Here is a 21877-nt window from a genome sequence, read left to right as displayed (position 1 = left end):
ATTAAGTTTTATTGGTTGATAGTCTAATTGCATTTGTATTATCTTTCCCCTTAATATTATTTTCCTTTCTCTATATTGGATTTCATCCAAATGTTACTACTTCCATGAAGCAGTTTTCTAAAACTGTTTTGCTTTTGCTTTGATGCTTAACTGCTTAACACGTGAGTACTGCAATAAGATGCTGGTTCGTGATAATGGTTTTCCTTCTGTAAGGAAAAGTTTCCACAATCTTCTGTGCTTTGCTTGTGTTTGATAGAGCTCTTCAGTTGAGGCTTTTCATGGACAAGATAAGGTTTGCTTAAAATCTGAACTTTTGAATGTTTGTCTGAACTAGATTCGACCTCTAAATTTGTCCATCATTAGTTATTTTGCTTTTCTTTTTAGAGACTAAATTATGCTATTAAATATGTTCTGAAGTAGGTTAAGCCCCTGTGCAGTTTGTCAGCTGGAACATTAATTTTAAAGCTGAAACAGTCTTCTATTGTATCTTTTTAACATTTTGTCTGAATTTTAACCATGGCTGGACAAACATCGAGTCAGCGCATCCATGCAAACCCCACATGTAGCCGATTGAAGTGTCTTGAAGTTGTTGTGATGACTGGCCTGATTTTATTTGAGGAGAAGATCATGATGTATAGTAATTATTTGCCTACTCAGGCAGCTTGTTCCAGCTCAGCTGCTCTGGAGGCTGGATGAAGTACTAAACGTCTCTGCATGCTCTGTAGTGTCTATGGTGGTCTTCCCCTCTGAGCACCCATGCAACGGCCAGGAGGAGGTGGGGTCTTGCACTAGCAGTGCAGGACGTGCTCGTTTCTGGGGTTGCAGTTACTCATGTTTTCAGTTGACCACATCGATGTGTCCCCTCCAGACTCACGTCTTAACAGCACTGACCCAGATCTTGCCCCCTTGCTGCTTGTGTGACCAGAAGAAGCCACCATCGGGTTGTAACGTAGTACATGGGTAAATACACCAGATGCTTCACTCCGGGCTTACCTTTGCCTCCTGTAATCACATTGTCTTGGCCCAAGAAAGAAGCTCGCTCATAGCCTATCTCACAAGGCAACTTGTCCTACTACAGCCTCGACGGGGTGGGCTCACACAAAAGCTGTAGCTTGCTTCACTGTCTGCTTCACGTGTTAATGTTTGTTTTACACAGATCCTAAAGTACGTGTAGTGGAACTCTTTCCTGTGTCCTCTCAGTGCCACTCTGAAGCTGCCTTGTAAGAAAAGAGCTGTAACTGCTAAGAAGGTTGAAAATAAATTGTGTTTTAACAAACAGAAATCACTTCTATAGAAACAGAAAATGAAGTTGATGATAGTAAAGGTCACTTTGTCAAAGGCTTATATTTATGTGAATATAGATGTTGGAGATTCTTAACAGAATTTTCACTGAAGGTAAGAAGTTAAAAGGATGTTTAAATCCATCCACTTATTCTTTGTAAAAATGAGCTCATGGGTGATCCTTTGTTCAGTTATACTTACTGTAATGATTTAATTGAGATAGAGATAATTTGATAAAGTAGAGTCGACTTATACAAATGGCTTTCAGGTCTTTAGCTAGGTATTTTTAAATTACTTTAAAGATAATTGGTGTGCCTTTCTCCTTCATAAAATATCACAGCTATGTTCATTGGAAAGTACAAAACTTGCTTTATTGAATGAGAAATATATGTTGGAACTCGTGATTTGAAACTGCAAATATACAGAAGAATGTCACTGCAATTTCTCATTGACAATAAAGAATGTTAACATGTTGGTTTTCATAACTTATGCACTATGAATTAATTCTCTCTTTGTATGAGAAACATTAGAATTTCATCATGGGTCAAAAAACATAAGGTTATGAATATAATTGGAGGCTGAGTGCAATGGAAATATAATTAAATTTTAAAATAATTTACTTTTTAAATTAAAAAGGACAAAATATAATTGATAAGAGTCTCAATAAAAAGAAAATTCTTTGTTATAATATTCTTTCTGGAAAGATCCCGTAAGATTGGATCTGAATAAAAGATTTCACAAGGTATCCAAGGGAGTGTTTAAATTTAAATATATGAATCATTTGTATCGCTCTTAACATGGGTGATATAAATACAGCAATGCCAAGTCTCCCTTGTTCTCTACAGATAATTAGTTTTTCCAAAGCATAAGGCAGAATTATATGTATCTTTGGAAGTTAAAAGTACACACGTGGCCAGCAGTACCCAACTGCTCAGAAGGTTTTTTTTTTGGTATAATAGTCTCTCTGGTGCTCCTGATAGAAAAATAAACCATGTAATTTTCTTATCCTTTTGTCTAAGAAATTTACTTTAAGTGATGCCTATTAACGTTATTTGCAAAAGGTTGTGCAGGTTGTTTTTTTAGACTTACTTAGTCAGAAGGTAGTCTTGAAAGTTGACATATATTCCATACAAGAAGAAAACAAACAGAATTCTGTATTCTAAAAAAAACCCTTATTACTTGCAAATTACTTGTTCAACCCAATCTGGAAATAGTCTTCAGTTTCTTGTTCGCTCTTCCTCAACCTTCAACTGCATGTTTGTTTTCCTTTGGGAAGTCTGCCTAAATTATATTTTTGTCATATGTATCAACTTCAAGAGTCTTTAATTCAAATATTGCATTTTTTTCCTCAACCACTATCATTTTTCATATGAGTGGGATGAGATTGTATGACTGAAAACACTGGAAGAGGGCAGCACTGAGTCACCCAGGTAGCAAAGGGCAAGGACCACTCTTCAATTCCAATGTGTTAGACCATCCAAGTTATTGAGTCTTTTCCTTGGAATTTTAGAAGCCTCCTCTAAAGGGCAGAAGTGCACTAAATACAAAAACACCTTCACCATGCGCCTGCCTTTTACCTATATTAATCTGTGAATAGACTAACCTTTACCTGAAAATTTAGAGAAATCTCGAAAAGCATCCGCAGTGACCTGTGCCCTTACAAACCTGCCCTCTGCAGCTCAAGAGAACAAAAGGACTGCAACTATTTTTGCAAAGAGACTATGTCAAGAGTCCTAATCCATGACACGAGCTCGGAGAGACCAATTTCCCATCTCCAAGTGTACTGTGCTCGATCTTACCAGGGCCTGAATAGCCTGAATTTGTGTACTGCCACAGATTCTATCCAAGTCCCACATGTTTTACATTAGATGAACATAAACTGGTCATACTGTGTGAATAAAATGAACTCATTGATTTCTGGCATTGTGGTTTTTATATTCAAGTTAAATGTGTATAATAGCATTTCTAATATTGTGACAATACCAAAAAAATTTTGGAAAGAAAGGCTTGGCATGTCTTGGGTGATCTAGTCCAGTTCCTCCTGTCAGAAGGTACCGTGTTCTGTGTTCCCCTTTCATAAATTTATTAAGCTTCATCTTAAATTCCTTTAGTTTTATTTACCACCATGATTTCTCTGAAAGGGTATTTTCGAACTTCGTATTATGGCCAGTTTATACTCATTTATTCTTGTGCCAACATTGTTCTTCAGTTTAAACAACTCTTCTCCCTCCCTGCTGTCCTCTTCTCCTCTCCTGCTCTTTTTCCCACCCCCACCAGCAAATTCGTAGAGAACAATCACAGCCTTTCTCAGCCATTTTCTAGCTGGCCAAACATGCCAAGCTCCCCATCTGCTTTCGAAAGCTCAGCCGCCCATTCTCCTGGTACATCCCAATCCTGCTGCCCACACCTTTTCTGGCATGAATTCCTACCTGACACATGAGTGTCCAAGGTTGCACACTCGTAAGACAGAAATATTTTGTATTAATCCTTCTCTCATGATGCACGTGGTAGTATTAGGTCTAATCTGGTTTCTCCAGCTTTCATTCTCAGAGTCACTCAGCTTTTGTCCGATATCTCGTCTCAATTGATGATGTCTTGAGTCACCAACAAGTATTTTTTGAATACTCCAACTTTTTCTCTTGAAGTCATCGACGAAAACACAAAGATCAGCTCCAAGAATCCTTAAGGACTTGCAGTAGTAACTTTCCTTCAGTACAGTAGTTCTCCTTTCAACAAAGCTCATTTTAATACCTTAATTAGCTGCTTTACAGTTATTGTTTTAATTTTCTACATCTTCTCTAGTTTAACTATTAATTTCCAATTTGGCATCATATCAAACGCACATCTGAAGTCCAGATAGATTTGGTCTATTGCATTTTCCTTTCCTACAAACTCCCCACATTAATTTTGTTAAAGAAAGATATAAGGTTATTTTGGCATGACCTTCCTTTATAAATCCAATACATACTCAGAAATATTGCTTTACTCTCCTAAATATTTATTGTGCAAAAACCACTAAAAAAAGCTGTGTGGGGAGTGCTAGGTTGGCACAGGCTATTCACTTATTTCCATTTATTATTAGTGGGGGACAAATATTTTAAAGAGTTTATATGTTTAAGAGCTTGATGCAAAATATGAATTATGTAGTCATTTTATTGAATCTTTATTGCTAATGCACACAGATTTCACAAAGTGTAATGGCATTACTGAGCACTTAAGTTGTTAGATTGTTGTATTAGAGAAAAGTTATCTGTGCTATGTAATCACTGTTTTCTCTCTCCTATTGTTTATTTCTGAACCTGCTTAATAGACTTTTGTAATGTAAATATACATGCTGTGGATAATATTTCTTTTAGGAGCATAGACCTGGATCATTTCAGGTCCTTTGGTGCCCACACAACCAAAATCTTCTGAGCATCTCCTGGACAGTGACACCACCAGTTCTTGGGCTTCTGCTCTGTAGTTACAAAATCTGTAATTTTAGAGCTTATCATAAACATCAGGATGAGGGGTAATGCCTGAATCCTGTATTTTCCCCACCAGTTATTTGTGTAATCCCTTTGACCATGTATCTGTCTCTCATTTTACTTTTTTACCAAAGAGATACAGTAATTATAGTGTGTGGATAATGTATGAGACCTGCCCAGGAATTTCACCAAGGGATAAAATAGGATGACCGACAAAAGTCTTTAACTCAGTGAAATAAGTGACAAAAATTCTTTGCCTTTAGCGAGATGACTTTATTGACTCCAGCTCAAAACATCACAAAGAAAAGGATGGAGGCAGAGACTTGGTTTTGTCACTCTCCAAACTTTGGTGCTGGTTGGAAAAAATGATTTATACAGGTGGTAATGCAGGTTGCTTCTTCCTTAAAGGACTGTCAACAGTTTTACACCCACTGCAGGCCAAAAACTACCTGAAAATATGTTGAATTCTGAGTTCTAATGAAAACTGATACAACTTAAAGTCATGAGTCATAATATATTCTTAAATTAGTGTCTCTTGGAATGTAGTCATAATCATACGCCTCTGCGTGTTAAGATATATTTCTTCAGGAGGATGAGACACTCAGCAATTAAGCATTCCCATTTCTTGAAATTAATTAATTAACTAATTAATTCCTTTAAATTAATATTTTCACACATATGTGATAGTTCTGCTGTTAGGCTGGCACTTTCATTATCTAAAGTCATAGAGACCCACTTCTACCTCCCCTTTTGACATCTCCACTTTGATTCAGTTCTGCAAGATGTTCCTGAAAACTCTGGATATGGATCTATAAAACACTTCAGAAAATGATTAGTTTAAGAGAACACAGTAAAGCCTGTGGATCTGTTTATATGTACTTTAAGAAAGTTGCAGCTAGGATTTTGGTCAGTGTATTCTGAATGGTCAAGCTTGCCACTGTTAGAATCCCCTGAGGAAAGAATTATTAAATCTCAGTTTACAGGTGTTAGCATTATACTATAAGTCTTCTCCATTTCTAAGAAATTCCCAAAATTTTGAAGTCCTCAGGAATACTAAAAAAAAAATAAATCAATGGTCCAGACTTCTTGTGGGCTTTTTTTCCTGCAGAAAAATGCCAGTGGAAGAGAAGATATGAATGTAAAGCTATTTGAGTCTCTTAATGCCTTGTCCACCCCCACTGCTGCTATTCATTCTATATGATCCCTTTCCATCCAAATGAATTACAATAATTTGGGGTGTTATAATAAACAGATAGTCATCATAATAATACATTTCAGTTAGGAAGAAGTACTTGGAAGAAATTGGTTTTGCAATACACATGATGTGAGACAATCAATAGTGCTTTAGTCTGACAAGCACTGTCAATATCCATTGTCACAGTTCAGAAAGTCATTAATGGATAGTTCTTCAAAAACCAATGCTTTCATCATGTTAGAAGTGCTCAGATATACTGTACCTGGCAGGAATTAATCATAGGTAAACGCCTGGGATTATGTATAAATGTTTTGTAAATTAAGAGTGAAATAAAAATCGTTGGAAGGAACTTGAGATCATGTTATATGGAGTTACAAAATTTTGCCAATAAAATATGGAGCTGTTTAGAACATATTAAAACATTTTACTTTTTGAATCGTTCAGGTTCTGCCCAGAACATCACACACAGGACTAAATTCACAGAATGTAATCACATAAAAATTTTGATTCTTGCCCTGAAAAGGTTAGACACTTGCATGGTTCTTTTAGTTGTGGCCATGCCAAAACCCTGGAGAAAGGCTTTTGTAACTTCACCTTGCAAATATGTTAGCCACTGCTTAATTCCACTTGACTTACATGTGTACTCTCATTGCATTTTATGTACAATTTAGTGCATTAAATTATAGCAAGTAATTCTTTATCAGTACATCTTAAAACTTCCATTGACTCTGACTGTATTAATTCTGCAGAACTGTGTGATTTGGAGGTATTGCCTTAATTCTTTCCTTCCACCTGCCTTCTTGTATAAAAACTCCTGTACAGATTTTATTTCATGGTTTTGCATGATATTCACGTTACATATATGTTATTAGGAATATTAAGACTAGTGTTGTTGCATTGAATAAGTGTTCAGAGGATTTATATGGGCCCAAAAAATAAAGGTCAGTTTTTTCTCGGTGCATCTTTTTTTCCATGGAATTTAGCCTATAATTATCCTTCTTAATTTAGCTGATGTTATTACATTGCTACTCAACATTAAGAACCGAAGATGTGTTCTGTCTTTTATACCTAATGATGTGTTTATACTGTTTTCTTTTTGCATTTGATCTGTGTTACGCTTCCCTAATGTGACAAGCTGTTGTGATTTAATATATCTAAACTCTAGAGCAAATTGGGTGAGGAATAGATCTTGGCATTTATTTTTTTTTCCATTTCCCACCTTTAGATTAGAGACCTCATAAAGTGCCCAGTCATCAGAAATGTTTTTCTAGATATGACTATATTTCCAGCCAAAGAGGAAAGTCAGTCAGTATTCAGGTTACTTTTTTGCCACTGGATTGAATTGTCCTGGCACCCACTTGAACTAGCAGAAAATACTATAATATTGAACTCTGTTGGGTTCCCCACTACATGTAATGTAAAAGGTCTTGACCCAGAAAAAGCAAGCATGTGTTTTCTTTTTTTCACTCAGAAACTCTTAATGAAATATAAAAAATACTTAATTGAAGAGTCTGTGCAAAGGGAGGGGAATTAACCTTCTGTGTTTGTTTTGAAGCATTTATGTAGATACATCAGTGTGAGTAGCTTCAGAAATTTAGGATATGAGTTTTTTCAGCACAATGAATCAAATAGTAAATCTATGCAATTTATGCCAGGGAACATACAGTAGAACTAACAGTTGAATTTGTTTCCTATTATTTTATACTTAGGTTCCTAAGAGTCCTATTTTACTTCTGTTTGGAAATGTTGTCCACTTTGCCACATTGTTTGATGTTTGCCAGCCTTCTTTCATGGAGGATTTTTCTGACCAAATGTAGAACTGGAAATTTAAAAAGGAAGGTACTCAAAAAAGGATTTATTGAGGTTTTTGAGTTTTAGAACTTTTTTTTTTTCTTTTGGAAGTAACACTTGGTCCTCCTTATATTTCCAAATACAATAGCAGAGTCATTTTAATGTGGGGATATCGCGAGAAGGAGGGTTTGGCAAGAGGAGGAGTATTTCTAAATGAGATCCCAACAGAAATATTTCTGGCTGAGCTTGGTTTTGGAACATGCTATCTAAACCCTTGAATTTCTGAGAGGCTTAGAGTTTCCCTCTGGTGACTCACTCATGTTTAATAGCATAAAATAAGAAATTAGTCAACATTAGCTTTGCTGCTGTGCTATACAATTCAATATAGAACACAAAAAATCGTCCATGACAACAATTATTCCTACCTCTAGATGTAGTTTTAACATCATAGCTGCTGTTCCAGCTATAAAAATTGCAGCTATGTTAGAGCCTCTTTCTATATAGAATGATCTTTACCCTGCTGTGAAGTCACAGATCCCCTATCCCACTATCCACAGTGATCACATTCACTTAAATTAGGATAATCAGAACTAAGCATGTAGCTCAAGTGGGCATAAAACACTTCAGAGCCCCAAAGAATAGAAAACGTGGCATCTCAAGTGACTTAAGAGATGTTACTGCTGCATCATTTGCACTGGGGAAGCTTCACTGTAATTCAAGAGAAAGCAACCCTAAGTATGAATCGCTATGGGCAAAATGACCCTAAGCAACAAGAGAGTCCCCAAACTAAATGCAATTCACTTCACTGTTTCAAAGTACCATTAAGATGCAGAATTAGAAACATCCATTTTTTGTTCTTTTTATAGCACAGCCAAGTGACTTGGAATTTTAGCTCTTCCTTGCCAAGGATTGCTCAATTTCGAACAAAAAGTCCTCCACTACAATGTTAAAAAAACACCAACCATCAATTGAATGTTAATCTTTATATTCTATGATACATTACTCCAAGAATGCTACCATTAAAAATGTGAATTCTATTTTTCATAAGTGATGGATTATTGTACCAAGCTGTGTATTTTCCAGTAAAGTGTCCTTTTATTTGTCCTGTGTGATTACTAGTTTGTGGAAGTATGTGTGGGGTCATTTTAGTGCTGTGGGAAAATGGAGCACTCTTCTGTTAAAATCAGTAGTGAAATCAGAAGCAAACTATGCTCTGATCATTGTAGGCATGTGTTTAAATACTGCTTTCCTTAATTGGCTATGTTCTATTTACTTAAAATGAACAATTTGGCAAGTTTTTCTCCCTTGACAACAGCAAAGCGTAAACCATTTTATAAGTTTGGCTGTTAAAATCAGATTTGTAATGTAAACCACAATATCCCAGGGTTGTCACTGTTGCTTAACCAGTTATTTTAGCTTGCCATTGTTTTAGAATTGTACACCTTTAAAGATTCTGGTTTTGTTCATGACTTATGCAAAACTACTTGCTGCAAAATAATATGATAATATTGTTCATAATTTTATTTTTGCTCTCTCACTTCCCTTGGATCCTCTCTATGATGATCACTGCATCACTGGGAAGATTCAGTCTGGATGGAGAGTTTAGGGAGTGCCTTTGTAACCACAGCTAAATTATCCAGGGTAGTACTGAGGAATTCTGCTGAAGGGACAGTGGACTGATTACTGCAAGTTACACTTTTGTGGAAAACTGAGTTTTGGTGTATTGATTGAGTTTCAAGATGGAAAGCTAATTTTTTCCTCAGAAAGCGGAAACCACCCCTCTCTCAGGTGGAGGTCCTTGCTAGGTGATTTTTTAGAAAGAATTTGTTTTAAGATTTGTTTTAAGAATCTACTTGTTTGGGGAACCTCTGAAAAAGGTCTGCCCGTGGCATCACTGCTGTTTCTGGAGCATGCTGAGTTTCTCCTTCCTGTTAATGCTGCCTATTTTGATAGCTATGATGGTGCCCTGTAAGCACCTCAGCAGAGAAGAAGTTAAATTTATGCCTTTGAAACTTCCTCCAGGGAATTTTCTGCAGCTGGGTTCTATGTCTTTTTGACACAGAGCAGGAATAAATTGAGCTCAAAATGCTTCTCAGCTTAATAAATGCCTAAATATAATAAAATATAATCATTAGGACAGGAATACTTTTCTTTCCATAAATTAATGCATCTTGCACACATTTCATGGCATATAGCCATGTTTTCTATAACTACATTAAATATATATATAACGCTTAATCCATCTTGGCAAGAGAATTCGGTCCTTCACTAGTGGTGTAACCACCCATCCTTTCTCATAACAAGTCGTGTATAGCTAATAGTGCGTAGCATGCTTTGAGTCCAGAGTTTTTGTTGAAAAATCGCCCGTGTGAAACTTGTGGGATCCGTGCACATTTCATGAGCAAACTGCGTCGCCATCCAAATACTTACAGGCAATAAATAATCCAACTCTGTGAATAACCAGCAGAGTGAACTCATCATGTTTATTCACAAAATTATTAATCAGATGTTTTGTACTATCCAACCAACTACACTGCTGACCCACCCCATGATTTTACTAGGGTGGCTATGGCCATTATTTTCTGAGGATATTTGAGAAAACCACTATTGGTTTAAAAATACCATTTCACTGAAGCTTTTCCTTTTGATTTTCTTTAGTTTTCAGGCTGAACTACAGTGCCTCTGACACAAACGACAGAAGCCGAGTTAAAAGCAGATTAAAGAAGTTCATCTCCCGACGACCATCCTTGAAAACATTGCAAGAAAAAGGACTTATTAAAGGTGTGTTTGGTCTTACATACTTTTTTGTATTAAAAAGTAAAAATTCACAAATTTCTGGTTGTCAGTTAAAAGAGTAAGTGCATTGGAGGAACAATACTTAGACGTACTTTGTTGTCTCGTAAAATGTAGTCTGCTGAAATGCAAAGAAAAAAATCAAATTATGGTTACATCTGTCTCTGTGCTGACTACTGCTTCAAATTTCCTGCTGTGGTGTGCATGTGGTAGAAGCCCCCCCACTTAACACAGGCACTCACCATGCACACTGCAAATCAACGTGCTGCACAGCTCCAATTCTTTTTAAGGAAAGAATGTAGATATAGTTTTATATTTTAGAATCCAAAACAGGAACTTCAGATATTGTGCTGACTAATTTATTTTCTAGGGTAGGTTGGAATACTTTCTGCTGTTTTCTCTCATTATTTTTCTAACTCGCCGACAAAATACATTTTTAACAATTTAAGCTACGTGCCAGTGAATAATAAATGTTGTGAATCCGTGATTTCTTCCCACTCCAGCTTCTTAGTTAGCTGGTCAGCCATCACTTTCACATCTCCTTAAAAAATTGTTTCTTTGATAAAACGTGTTTGTTAGTTTAGCCAAGAAGTAAGCGTTTTTCAAAGAAGTTAGTAGTTGAAGGCAGTAGCGTTCTGACCACTAATAATCACACAAAGCGATGTTTTCAAATATTGTCTGGAACAACACTTTAAAAATTTACACACTCCCAAATTATTATGTGTGAAACCCAAAACCGCACATGCAAATTGACTAGAAAGAGGCATTTTGCCAGCAGCCCCTGTCAGTCTCTGGATTGTGAGTTTTCCAGCGGTGTGTCAAAAATGGCAAGGGGTGTTGCTGGTGTGTATTCAACTTGTCTGTCCTGAGCCAAGGGACTGACCCCAGCCAGCAAAAGCTAAAGCAGCCACAAGAGTTAAACAGCAGCTGGGCCCATGTCTGAAGGGAAGGACTAGATTTTATGAATTAAGTTATGTTTTAGACACAAGCAGAAAAGGTCAGCACGATGTTGCTTATTCTAAGGAAGTCTTCAGTATACAAAAACATTATGTGCCTCAGTGACGGGCTCCTGCTTCTTACTGCTGCAGAAACTTTTTAAAAAATGTCATTTACACATACATAGGTGTGTGTGAGGTGCACACACTCACACACCAGTCTTTCGGGATTTGTCCTTACATGTTTATAGTATCTGATTTCAGTATATTGGGAGAGTTTTGCCTCTTTGAAGTATTCTGTGGGTTGAAGGTGGGATTTGAAGACATCATGTTAGTTTTTTTCAGCTATTATAGTAACAGAGGAGTAATTTATAGTCTTTTAATTTCTGGATTTAAGGGTTAGGTTTATTTTTTTAGTTTAATAAAGTGTGATTGATGAATCTCCTACGGTGTTACATAGGGATCAGATGTGATCCCTGCTAACAAATCCAGATTCATTAGCATAACTCAAATTCATCCTCTAATATATCTCTTTAGGAAAGCCAGATGTGTTTGGGTTTGGCTACAGTGTCATTAAGCACTTGATCCATAAACAGAGCTTGGTTCTACCTGGGATACTCTTCCATGGATAAGAGAAAGATGCATGATTTGTGGCACAGTAATTCAGAATTGGTACCCAGCACAATTTTATAACCAAACTAACGTTACTATGAAGAAAACATGTTAGTTATCTACCATGAAGTTTCATTAGGATTAGGTTTTGGCCATGCAAATGAGGCAGGATTCGTTAGCACGGCTTAATTCCAATCTACGGTAAGTCTATGTGAAATGCTCATTTGATAAGGTTCCTTCATTGTCTTCACCAGAGTTTATCCCTTAATCTCTTAAAATGTTATGAAACTGCAGTTGCAGTGCTTATACAGAGACCACTTTTAAATGTTAATTTTTAGGCTCACATTAAAATATTTTTAAATCACAGAATGCAACCATCCAGATTAAAAATTGAAAGCTTGCCAAATTTTGTATTACAAGATACATCTATTTATTTTTCGGAAGGTGACTGGAATGGTCGCAGAAACCTCTCAAAACTTTATTTGCTCGTTTCTTAAGGGAAAAAATGTTAACCAATTTTTACAAGAAAAAATTCCTCCAGCTCTGAGAACATGCATGCTAACTTTTATCCCATGGGGAAATACTTCTGTCAGAATTGTAAATCCCTTAAAATAGGGGCTCATAATAAAAGTATGTCTAAAGCCTTGCAGGACATCTCAGTACCGAATTTCTGACAAAGAGCTGTTCTGTGTGCTAGTGAAGAATTGATATAAATATCTGCAAAGCGTGTGGTGTTAATTACTCCAATGCAGTGGCACTGTAGGTGCTGTGAAAACCTTCACTTTTCATCAAGTGCTATTCATATTTGCCAGGGGCACTATAAAGCTCTCAAATCTATATTGATTTTTTACATTGTATGTCACACTGGAACCAAAACTCCAATAAATTTAACACGTAAATTATAGTAATGAGTAAATACATTTTAAGGTGGTAAGTTCACTTAAACACAGTTCTGTGCTCTGTTAGTCACTGATGTGTACACACTTGGCCAGAAGACTCAACACATTTCTCTGCATTAACCAAATTTGGGAATACAGGCTTCAAAATTAAATAGCGGTTTGATCTCCTGGGGTACTTTGTTCTGCCAACAGCGTTATCAGAAAAATCTAGAAATTATGTGACTGTCATTTAACTCTTAACAAAACTTCGTTTATGTAGGATGTAGCAAACATCCACATGGTAAATAAAGTAGGTAGTTAACAAATGAGAAGAAAAAGAAGTAGGAGGACAATAGCGAAGGGAATGTAGCAGACTAATGTATAAGTTTTAGTTGCATGTTGATCTGACAATGAAGAAGCGCCGATGCTTTAAGTGACAAAAAGTCATTTTTGCCATTGTTGTCATTAGTCCTTTGTATAAAAGAATCAAGGATGGGAAGAGCACACTGGCTCCATTCACTGTGATGGGCTGGTGACTGGGGCTCTTACTCCAGGAAGAGCTCTCATAAAGATCATCAGTCCTTCTCATTCCATCTCACTCATTCTTACCAAAATATCTTTCATCTAGGCGCATTTTGAATCATTTTTGAGATGATGTAGAGCACAGCATTTTTAGGTATGTGTCTATATGCACAGTTTTGCTCATAGATATCCACACATGCAGGCAAACCTAGAAATAGTAAATAAGAGGCATGTTCCATGTCTGCCTTTTTAACAGTGTTATTTTGAGAATAACTGTGTTGAAATTTATATGCTAGGGCAGGGGTCCTCTGTTCCTCGTGACTGAATTATTCTCAGAATTTACAGAATCTGCACTAATATGCTAGAAAAATAATATATAAATCTTCTCTTTTAAAGCTACTTTATAGCCTATAATTGAACTTTGATCTTTATGTTTGAGCTTTGCTATGATTTAATATTACCCAAAATGAATTGCCAACCTTCAACTTCATATTGGTCTGCTAACTTCCTGGTTTCCTAGCCTTTCTAGTCCACAAAAAAAAAAAACGAAACAAAAAAAAAACCCCTTCTGTGAAACAGTGATTATAAAGCTGTGGTGGTTGTGTTGGTAATAGACTACCACAAAATAAACTTTCAGTAAATGGCAAAAAAGCATGAGTAACAACATAAACGACACTGTGGGAAATGAGGAAAACGCAGCTATGCTGCTAGTAAGTTTTTTTTGGGGTGGATTATTTTTTCATCCCAAAAGCTAGACACTGAAGGAACTTCATTGAATTTGTTTCATAAGTTAAGGCAAAATCCAAAACAGCATAAAAGTTGGAATGGTTACAACTGTTTCAAGATGAAAATAAAAACCACTCAATTGCTAGTGAAAGGAACTAGCTGTGATCTGGCTTGATAGCCTATAGAACAGGGCTCAGCATATGTTGGCGGTTGTGCAGATAGCACCACAGAGGTCACCAACCATTTCATTTCCAGACAAGGGAAAACGTCTTTATTGTCTCATATGGCTCAATGGACCTTGGAATAGTTCAATGTATTGAGTGTAATGCTCATAAGAAATCCAAAAAAGTAGATTAAGACCTACCTCTGGTGAGTTATGTAATTTTTCTAGGTTATGCAGGAATTTAACAAGTGATCTGGTGCCCATGATAATTTGGGGGAAGTGAGGAAGCGTCTCCCTTGATTTGTAGGGACAGCGGGTCACGAGATTCTGTCTTTCTTTCCTTCTTTGACCACTACACAGATATCGAGAAGTATGTTTCCCAAACCCTGTGGGTGGCCAAACACTGGACAAAGCGATTTTTTCCTTTGACACAATGGTCAGAAATAATTGAGATAATTTAAAAATATCTCCTTTTTTTGAAGGCCTGTTTTGAGGAGTACAGCAGATACACTCTCTTCAAATTCAAATGAGCTCTTGTCCCCAGTAAAACACCATCATTTCTTGAAAGAGACCATTGTCTGCAGTACTATTTTCCTTTCTTTTCTGAGAATGTGAAACAAATCTGGTAGTTCATATGCTACTTAATAGTAACTGTTCAAAAACGTGGGTTTTTTTTCTGAAATTGATGACCACCACAGATCAACGATATATAGTAAATCTCCAAGTTAAAAGGACTGGCGAGATTCCCGGCTAGCATAAATCAGGGGAGCTCCACTGACAACTGCGCTGACTTCAGTCAGCTGAGGACCTGGCCCACTTATTCTAAAAGCATCGTGGCATTATTTGGAGCTCCAGTCTGGGATCAGCATCATTTTAATGTCTGACTTAATATGTCTGACTCTACAGATTGAGGAGCTTAAAGTCACCTTTCAGTATATGTCCCTCTCCAACCACATCCCTTCTCCCTCCAGAAACATCACTGTTGTGGTGTCTCCTCTTCTGTCCCTCTCTCTGCACATTCTTCTTTTGTTTGTCTTTTTGTTCTTTTTCCCACTTTTCCCTCCCAACATTCAAATACATTCAAAGAAAACAAACAATGTTAGATGTTGATACAAAGCTCTGGTCTTCCAGCAATTCAAATCCAGATGTAGCAGAGTTAACTCTGCTCCTGGAATACACTGAATTACACAGATATAATTCCTGTTTCTAAAAACTTGGGCATTAAACTGTCATACCTTTTCCTCTTGTTTCAGAATTTGAGCTTCTTCAAAAAAAAATGAGAATATTAGCCACGCCCTTCTCTGATTTTTTAATAAAAAACACTGAAGAATGAGTTTCTTCCAAGTATGGCCACATCTCATCCATGTACACCAAAACCAGTTAAACAATGACATTCCCAGTGAGGATGTGGCTTCAGTGATTTTGTTTTAATTGTTGCTTTTCCAGAAGTATTGTCTCCCATAGACCAGATTTCTGCAGCTCAGAATTAGTGGCTTTTCTGCAGCCTGCAAGAGCTACTCAAAAAAAAAAAAAAGTAGCTCTGTGAGGATCAGGAAAAACTTGAAGCTCACCAGAACGAGCAATTCATTGCAGCTGTAATCATCATTTTATATTATACAACTTGTGAATGTCCATCCCTTCCTCTACTGGTGTCTCATTTTATATCCATGTGCAAAGCTGTCACATGCCCCACCATCTTAAATGGAAAGTTTAATGCGCAGATAGCGGGGATGTGTAATGTAAACCATACCCCCAAACATATTATGAATATATTGCTCTTCTTAAAAAATGCTTGTTGGTTTTTCATACTACAGTATTGACTAACTGTCTGTGTTTGATGTATGGTTTACTAGCCTGATGTAGACTTATGGTTAGAGCTTAACTTGTTAGTTCTGCTTTTGCAGCCAATTCAGAATAACTACAGATGCCCCGAGATATTAAAATTGACTGCTCAAATGGACTCAGTGTGGGAGTTTCATTGGTTTTAAATTGATAACAGCTGAAAGAGTGAATGATTAAAGCTGTATATGGGCATAGTATGCAGCTCCTTTGTACAAGCTCTTGTGAACAGAACCCACTGTATGGGAATTGCCTTTGTTCTAATAAAAGATATTTCTGAACAATTGTTAGTTTAAATTTTTAAATGATGAAACAAGAGCATTTTGGGAGCCTATAGAGGAAATAATTCCTGAGAAACTGGAATAACTCTGAGAAGATAAAGTGGATTTCTATTCAGAGGGGAGCATTTAAAGTTAAGTAGCATTCCATAAGGTGGTAATTGTGTCTATTTCCCAGGCATTTGAGTTAAATAAGCTGGATAGGAAACATAAACTGTCATAACAGGAGGTTAGGAGTGTTGCGTACTTTTTTTTCTTTCAAGTCATTAAAAATGAAGTTTTGAAGGGCCTTATCACAAATAAATCAAACAAAGGCATTTTTGCTTCTTTAATCCCTTTGGGAGCAGTTCTTAGTTTTTGAAAAACAAAAATGTCCTGAATAGTTTGCCCTTGAACTAGTTTTAAAATATATGTACAAACTTATAAAAGAATAAGAAAATATTTTAATGATAGTTACACATAAATCTAATTTACAAAAATTTAGTCATTTGCCATTCCTATAATTCCTTGTTTTCAAAATTGTCCAAAACCAAATCTTAATGGAGTTTCCCTCATCTCTCCCTGTGACCTGTAAGAGTGTAAATGTGGAAATGTAACTACTACCATTCCCATGTTTCTGTACAGAAACAGATCCATGAAAAAAAAATTAATTGACTAGGAAGAGTCACAGAGTTTGCAGTTCAGGAGTACCCAGAACTCAGGGTAGCTGGATGATCCATGAGATCATACACTTAGAAATAGGCATGAACTTCTAAAAGGTGAAAAAAATATAATATAAAGCAGTTGTGTGTCGTCATTTTACCATAGTCTTTTCTGAAGCCCAGTAATCACTAAGGCTGATTTGCTATCCCTTCCATTCAAGATAAAAATCCTGAGCATTTGTTTTCTAAATAAGAGGTGTCTTAAAGCTTAACTGCAGGGTACAGAATGTCCCTATATCCGCATACTGAAATGTATATAAAATGAGATTAAACATTCTGCAGAAGATACCCAGAAAAGAAGTAATAGACTAGGTGAGAATTGCAAAACAGTTACCAGCCTTTTCAAAATTTGCTCCCAAGAATCCCAGGTGTTCTGCATTCATACTGGGGATGGAAAGAGCAACTGCAAAATAATCCTGGAAGATGGTTAGAAAGTGGTTAGAATAGAGAAGCAAAGCTGCTGAACACCCATGAATTAGTTTTGTTTCTGTTCTTTATATATTGCCATCTAAACACAGTGCAGTTCTTTGCCTGTTTTACTTCTGAAATTGTTTACAAGTGTCTTTGTCCACCAAATAAAATACATTTTTTACTTCTTTTTAATGTAATTTACAGTTGAGACCATTCCATATTATGCAAAGAATTTGACAGGTCTTTGCTAAAATTTTAAAAAACAATTAAGATGTCAAAAGAGGATGTGCTAGTACATTTTAATCATAAATCTCTGTATATATAATTACCACTGAAGGCAGCTATAAATGTTTTATGAAGAGAATGTAACCAGACTGTGCTTTGTCAGAAACATAACCCCAAAACATGTAACAGACTGTTCGCTAATGCTTAACGCCACACATGCACACAACCTTCTTCAGTGCAGTTCTGTGAACCCGGTCCTCCATCCCTTCTGCAGCCGAAACTCCGACTAACTTAAATTCAGGCTTTGATGTACTCTACTAGAATGCAGATCACATGCATTGGAAGGTGCTGAAATAAACTTCCGTGATACATATCAAGAAGTCCAAACCATCCTATGCATCCCACCTTGTTTCCCTGGTTGTTCCCTGCTCGGAGGTATTAGGAAAGAAAAGGCAATCAAGTGGCTCTTGAAATCTAAACTTAGTGAGAAATAGTAGTGATTAACCGTAGGAAAGTGATGCTCCTTGCAAAGAAGAAAATAAACAATTATTTCCTTTTTTTTGCCTATTAGTGAGAAAGAGATGCGCTGCTTGTAGGAAGAAGCACTCAAACCGGTTATCATAGAATCACAGAATGTTTTGAGTTTGAAGAGACTTAAAGGTCATCTCATCCAACTCTTCTGCAGTGAGCAGGGACATCTTTTAACCAGATCAGGTTGCTCAGCGGCCCATCCAACCTGACCTTGAATGTTCCAGGGATGGGGCTTCTACCACTTCTCTGGGTGACTTGTTTTCAGTGTTTTCATAGTGAAGAATGATGGGACTGACTATGGAGAAAATATCCAGTGCCATGGGAGCCATAGAGGACAGCAGGAGCTCCTGCAAGTGAGCGTGTTTGTTGGGTTTGCTGTACAGAGCCCAGGCTTGTCCTAGGACCCTTCAGTTACCTGTGCAAAAATGTTCAAAGCCTCTAGGCCAATTTCCAAACTGTAGTACTCTGTTGAAATGCTATGGGGAGATTGTCTCTTTGGATAAATGATGATAGTACACTCCTATTGTTTGAACATTTAACTGGCTCTTATTGAGTTGTTTCTCTCATCTGTTTGATTCATTTTGATTCTAGATGACAACGATCCCATTACTGATTACTCTTTTCATAATTTCTCAAACACGTCGAGTGGCAATGGAGGAAGATAATTAGTAATCTGAAGAGTCTAACCTGCTTATACAAATACATTTTTAGGACCAACGTTCAAAGTTTATCAAAACTTTAAAACCATGAAAACTAGAAGGCAGCATTATATATTTAAAGGATTATTCATCAAAGAAACAATGCAAATCACAAGTTAAACTTGGTGTAAGATGCAGTCCTTACCAAAAGACATTTAGTATTTTTTAAACAGATAATTTGTTGATAAAAAAAGACCTTGTAAAAATGAGATGAAACAGTTCTAAGATTTAATGAAGCAAAATAAGAAAGCCCTTATACCCATACTATGCTTTATGACAAGAGTGAAACTCCTTAGGTGTGGAAGAGACGGGCTACCTAATAAGATGAGTTTCAAGGTTGGACCATCAGTTAATATCATGTAGGATTTTGGATTGGACAAGGTATGGATCTTTGTCTCCAGAATGACCTTCACTTTTTTATAGCAGGTCCCAGCAAACTCCAGAGGTCTCCATGCTTTAGAAAAGTCAAGATCAAGTTGTAAATGGCAGTTGAAACTTGAACCCAGGGGCAAGTATCCAGGTGCAGCAGATATTGAGAGATTTGCTTCAGTGAGAGAAGCTAATGACCACAAGGATAGCTGAGGTTTTAATTAATATGCAAGTTCAGAAAAGGAAAAAAATATCACTACTAAGAGTAAGCCCTAATGTATTTTCCTCTTTTGTTCCAAATGTAGATCAAATTTTTGGCTCCCATTTGCACTTGGTTTGTGAACACGAGAAATCTACAGTTCCCCAGTTTGTAAGACTGTGTATAAAAGCTGTTGAAAAAAGAGGTGAGTACCTTAATATTTAAAACTGTTTTTCTTCTCTATTAATAATGAAACCTTTAACCTTGTAACTCTACTTGAATTGCCAGGGTAGGCAGGCAGTTCAATTTATAATATAGTTATGAGCTGAACTATACCACATTCTGTATCTTCATTTTCTTTATATGATAAGACACTAACAGAACCCATTCATGCTGATTATTCCTTATATTTTGTGTGACATGTCATTGTTTTAGTCTTTCTCTGGGTAAGCAAAATGATAAGAATCAATAACATGTCAGTATCTTTCATTCCGAAGTCTCTGGTGAGCATAATGCCAATACTTTTTCCGAAGTCTTGAATTGTATGCAACCAAACTAAATGTTTGGGTTTTGGTGTTTTTTTCCCTAGTGTGACCATGTTTTTTTAATGCATGCAGGTGTCTAATTTTTACAGTTACTTTAGAAAGCTATAATTTTGTAAGAATATTGGAATGAGTATTCGTTCTCATTAAAAGTTTTGATTAATAGGAAGGATTTTCACAGTAGAAAAAAGATGTACTTAACACCATTGCCTGCTTTCCTTTCTGCAGAGTGTATCTTCTCTCATTGAAGGTCATTTTCTTTGGAAGGTACATGCGGTAGATGCAGAATCTTAAAATGTATTGTATAAAAATGTGAGGCTTCATCACCATCTGTTACAAGTTTACAACTTGTTCCAGGGATCTGGGGAAACATATATCTTGCAAAAGATAGAAAATTTATTTTCAGAGTAAGACTGGGTGAACCCATTGTCACTGCCATATACTGGAGTCTCAGAACAAGAGAACCAATGAAAAATAAAAAGATACTTAGACCGTTAACCACAAAGGAAAAAGCTATTTTAATTCTGTCGTTGCTACCTGGCTTTAGAGTGAAAGGTGCAATAAAACTACCCTGGAATTTCAAACTCTGGGAAATTCATGCTTTAATTATACAGCAAAGAGAGCACTGGGATATTATTATTCCCAAAATGATTGGCAGGAAGTCAGAGACAAACAAACTGGAGATCCTTCGGTAGGGGGAGATAGCGGCATTGGTTTTTTGGAGGAAGGCTGGAGAAAGGAAGAGACAAAGAAAGAGGAGAAATGTGTGAAGTGACTATTAATAGAGGAGGAATTGTGATGAGAAATTCAGAACATGAAAAGGAAAGGCAGAGATTAGATTATAAAAATGCCGTACCATGCAGAACATGCCTAAATGCCTGTTCCGTTACGTTCTTAACGCAGATTCTCCAAAAGATGGATTAGATATTTCGTAGATCTTTCGTGGTAATAGATCACTCTTCCAGGAGAAGTGAGGCCAGAGGTCTCTGCACTGCTGAACTATAATAGGAAGATCCTGGAAACCTAATTAGATGTTTATTGTCTGTGTGATTATCAGGAAAATGTTCATGGAAGAAAATGAAACTATCATTCGGAGCATTACATTATTGTTCCTGTGCTTCCTTCAAAGTTTCTGTGACATAAAGAAGTCTACCCCTTTTAGGTAGTCTAACATGTAACTAAAAGCTAATCATATGGCATGAGGTAAAAATTACATTTTATCACTGTATTTATGAGTTCATATTTGATATACGGTTTTTGCTATTACCATTTTCTTGGATTAAGATGCTTGCATTTACTCACATTCTATTTACTCAAAGTGTTGTTTTTAATAAGTTCTGGCATAAACTATCTCAGGACAGCAGTAATTTATGTGAAGCTAAGTCCAATGTTTATGCAAGCTTCTGATGACATTTTATACCGGGGTTGGTGTTAGGAAGCAGTACGTGGAGGTGCCAAGTCTCCCGGCATGGCTGAGACTCAACAGATCTGAAGCCCTCCTCTTAATGGCCAGATATGCCTCCAGCCAAGATACTCAACTGCAGAGTCATGGGAAATACTTATGTACCAATTATGGGAAAGGCACATTTAATGAAAACTGTATGTTTACTTTCATAGTCTTAGTAAGATGGCCTAGATACTCAGTACAGCTGGCATATTGGCTGTTGCAGAAAAGCTTTTTTTTTTTTCCTATTTAGAAAATATATCATCTACATACTGTA

General features: G+C 36.6%; 1 protein-coding gene across 1 annotated transcript in view; it reads left to right on the top strand.

The window, feature by feature from the left end:
• Positions 1-21877, top strand: part of LOC104276249 (rho GTPase-activating protein 15) — a gene marked incomplete at both ends in the record, with an annotated part of 99799 nt that overhangs the window by 13428 nt on the left and 64494 nt on the right. Inside the window, 2 exons of the mRNA XM_009872493.1 lie at positions 10393-10515; positions 19721-19819. Of these exons, the coding sequence (XP_009870795.1) occupies positions 10393-10515; positions 19721-19819 (222 nt within the window). The remainder of the gene's footprint in view (positions 1-10392; positions 10516-19720; positions 19820-21877) is intronic.

This window comes from Apaloderma vittatum, unplaced genomic scaffold, assembly GCF_000703405.1.
Source record: "Apaloderma vittatum isolate BGI_N311 unplaced genomic scaffold, ASM70340v1 scaffold40050, whole genome shotgun sequence".
NCBI lineage: Eukaryota > Metazoa > Chordata > Aves > Trogoniformes > Trogonidae > Apaloderma > Apaloderma vittatum.
Note: the sequence above shows the minus strand (reverse complement) of the source record. Positions and strands in the feature narration are given on the sequence as shown.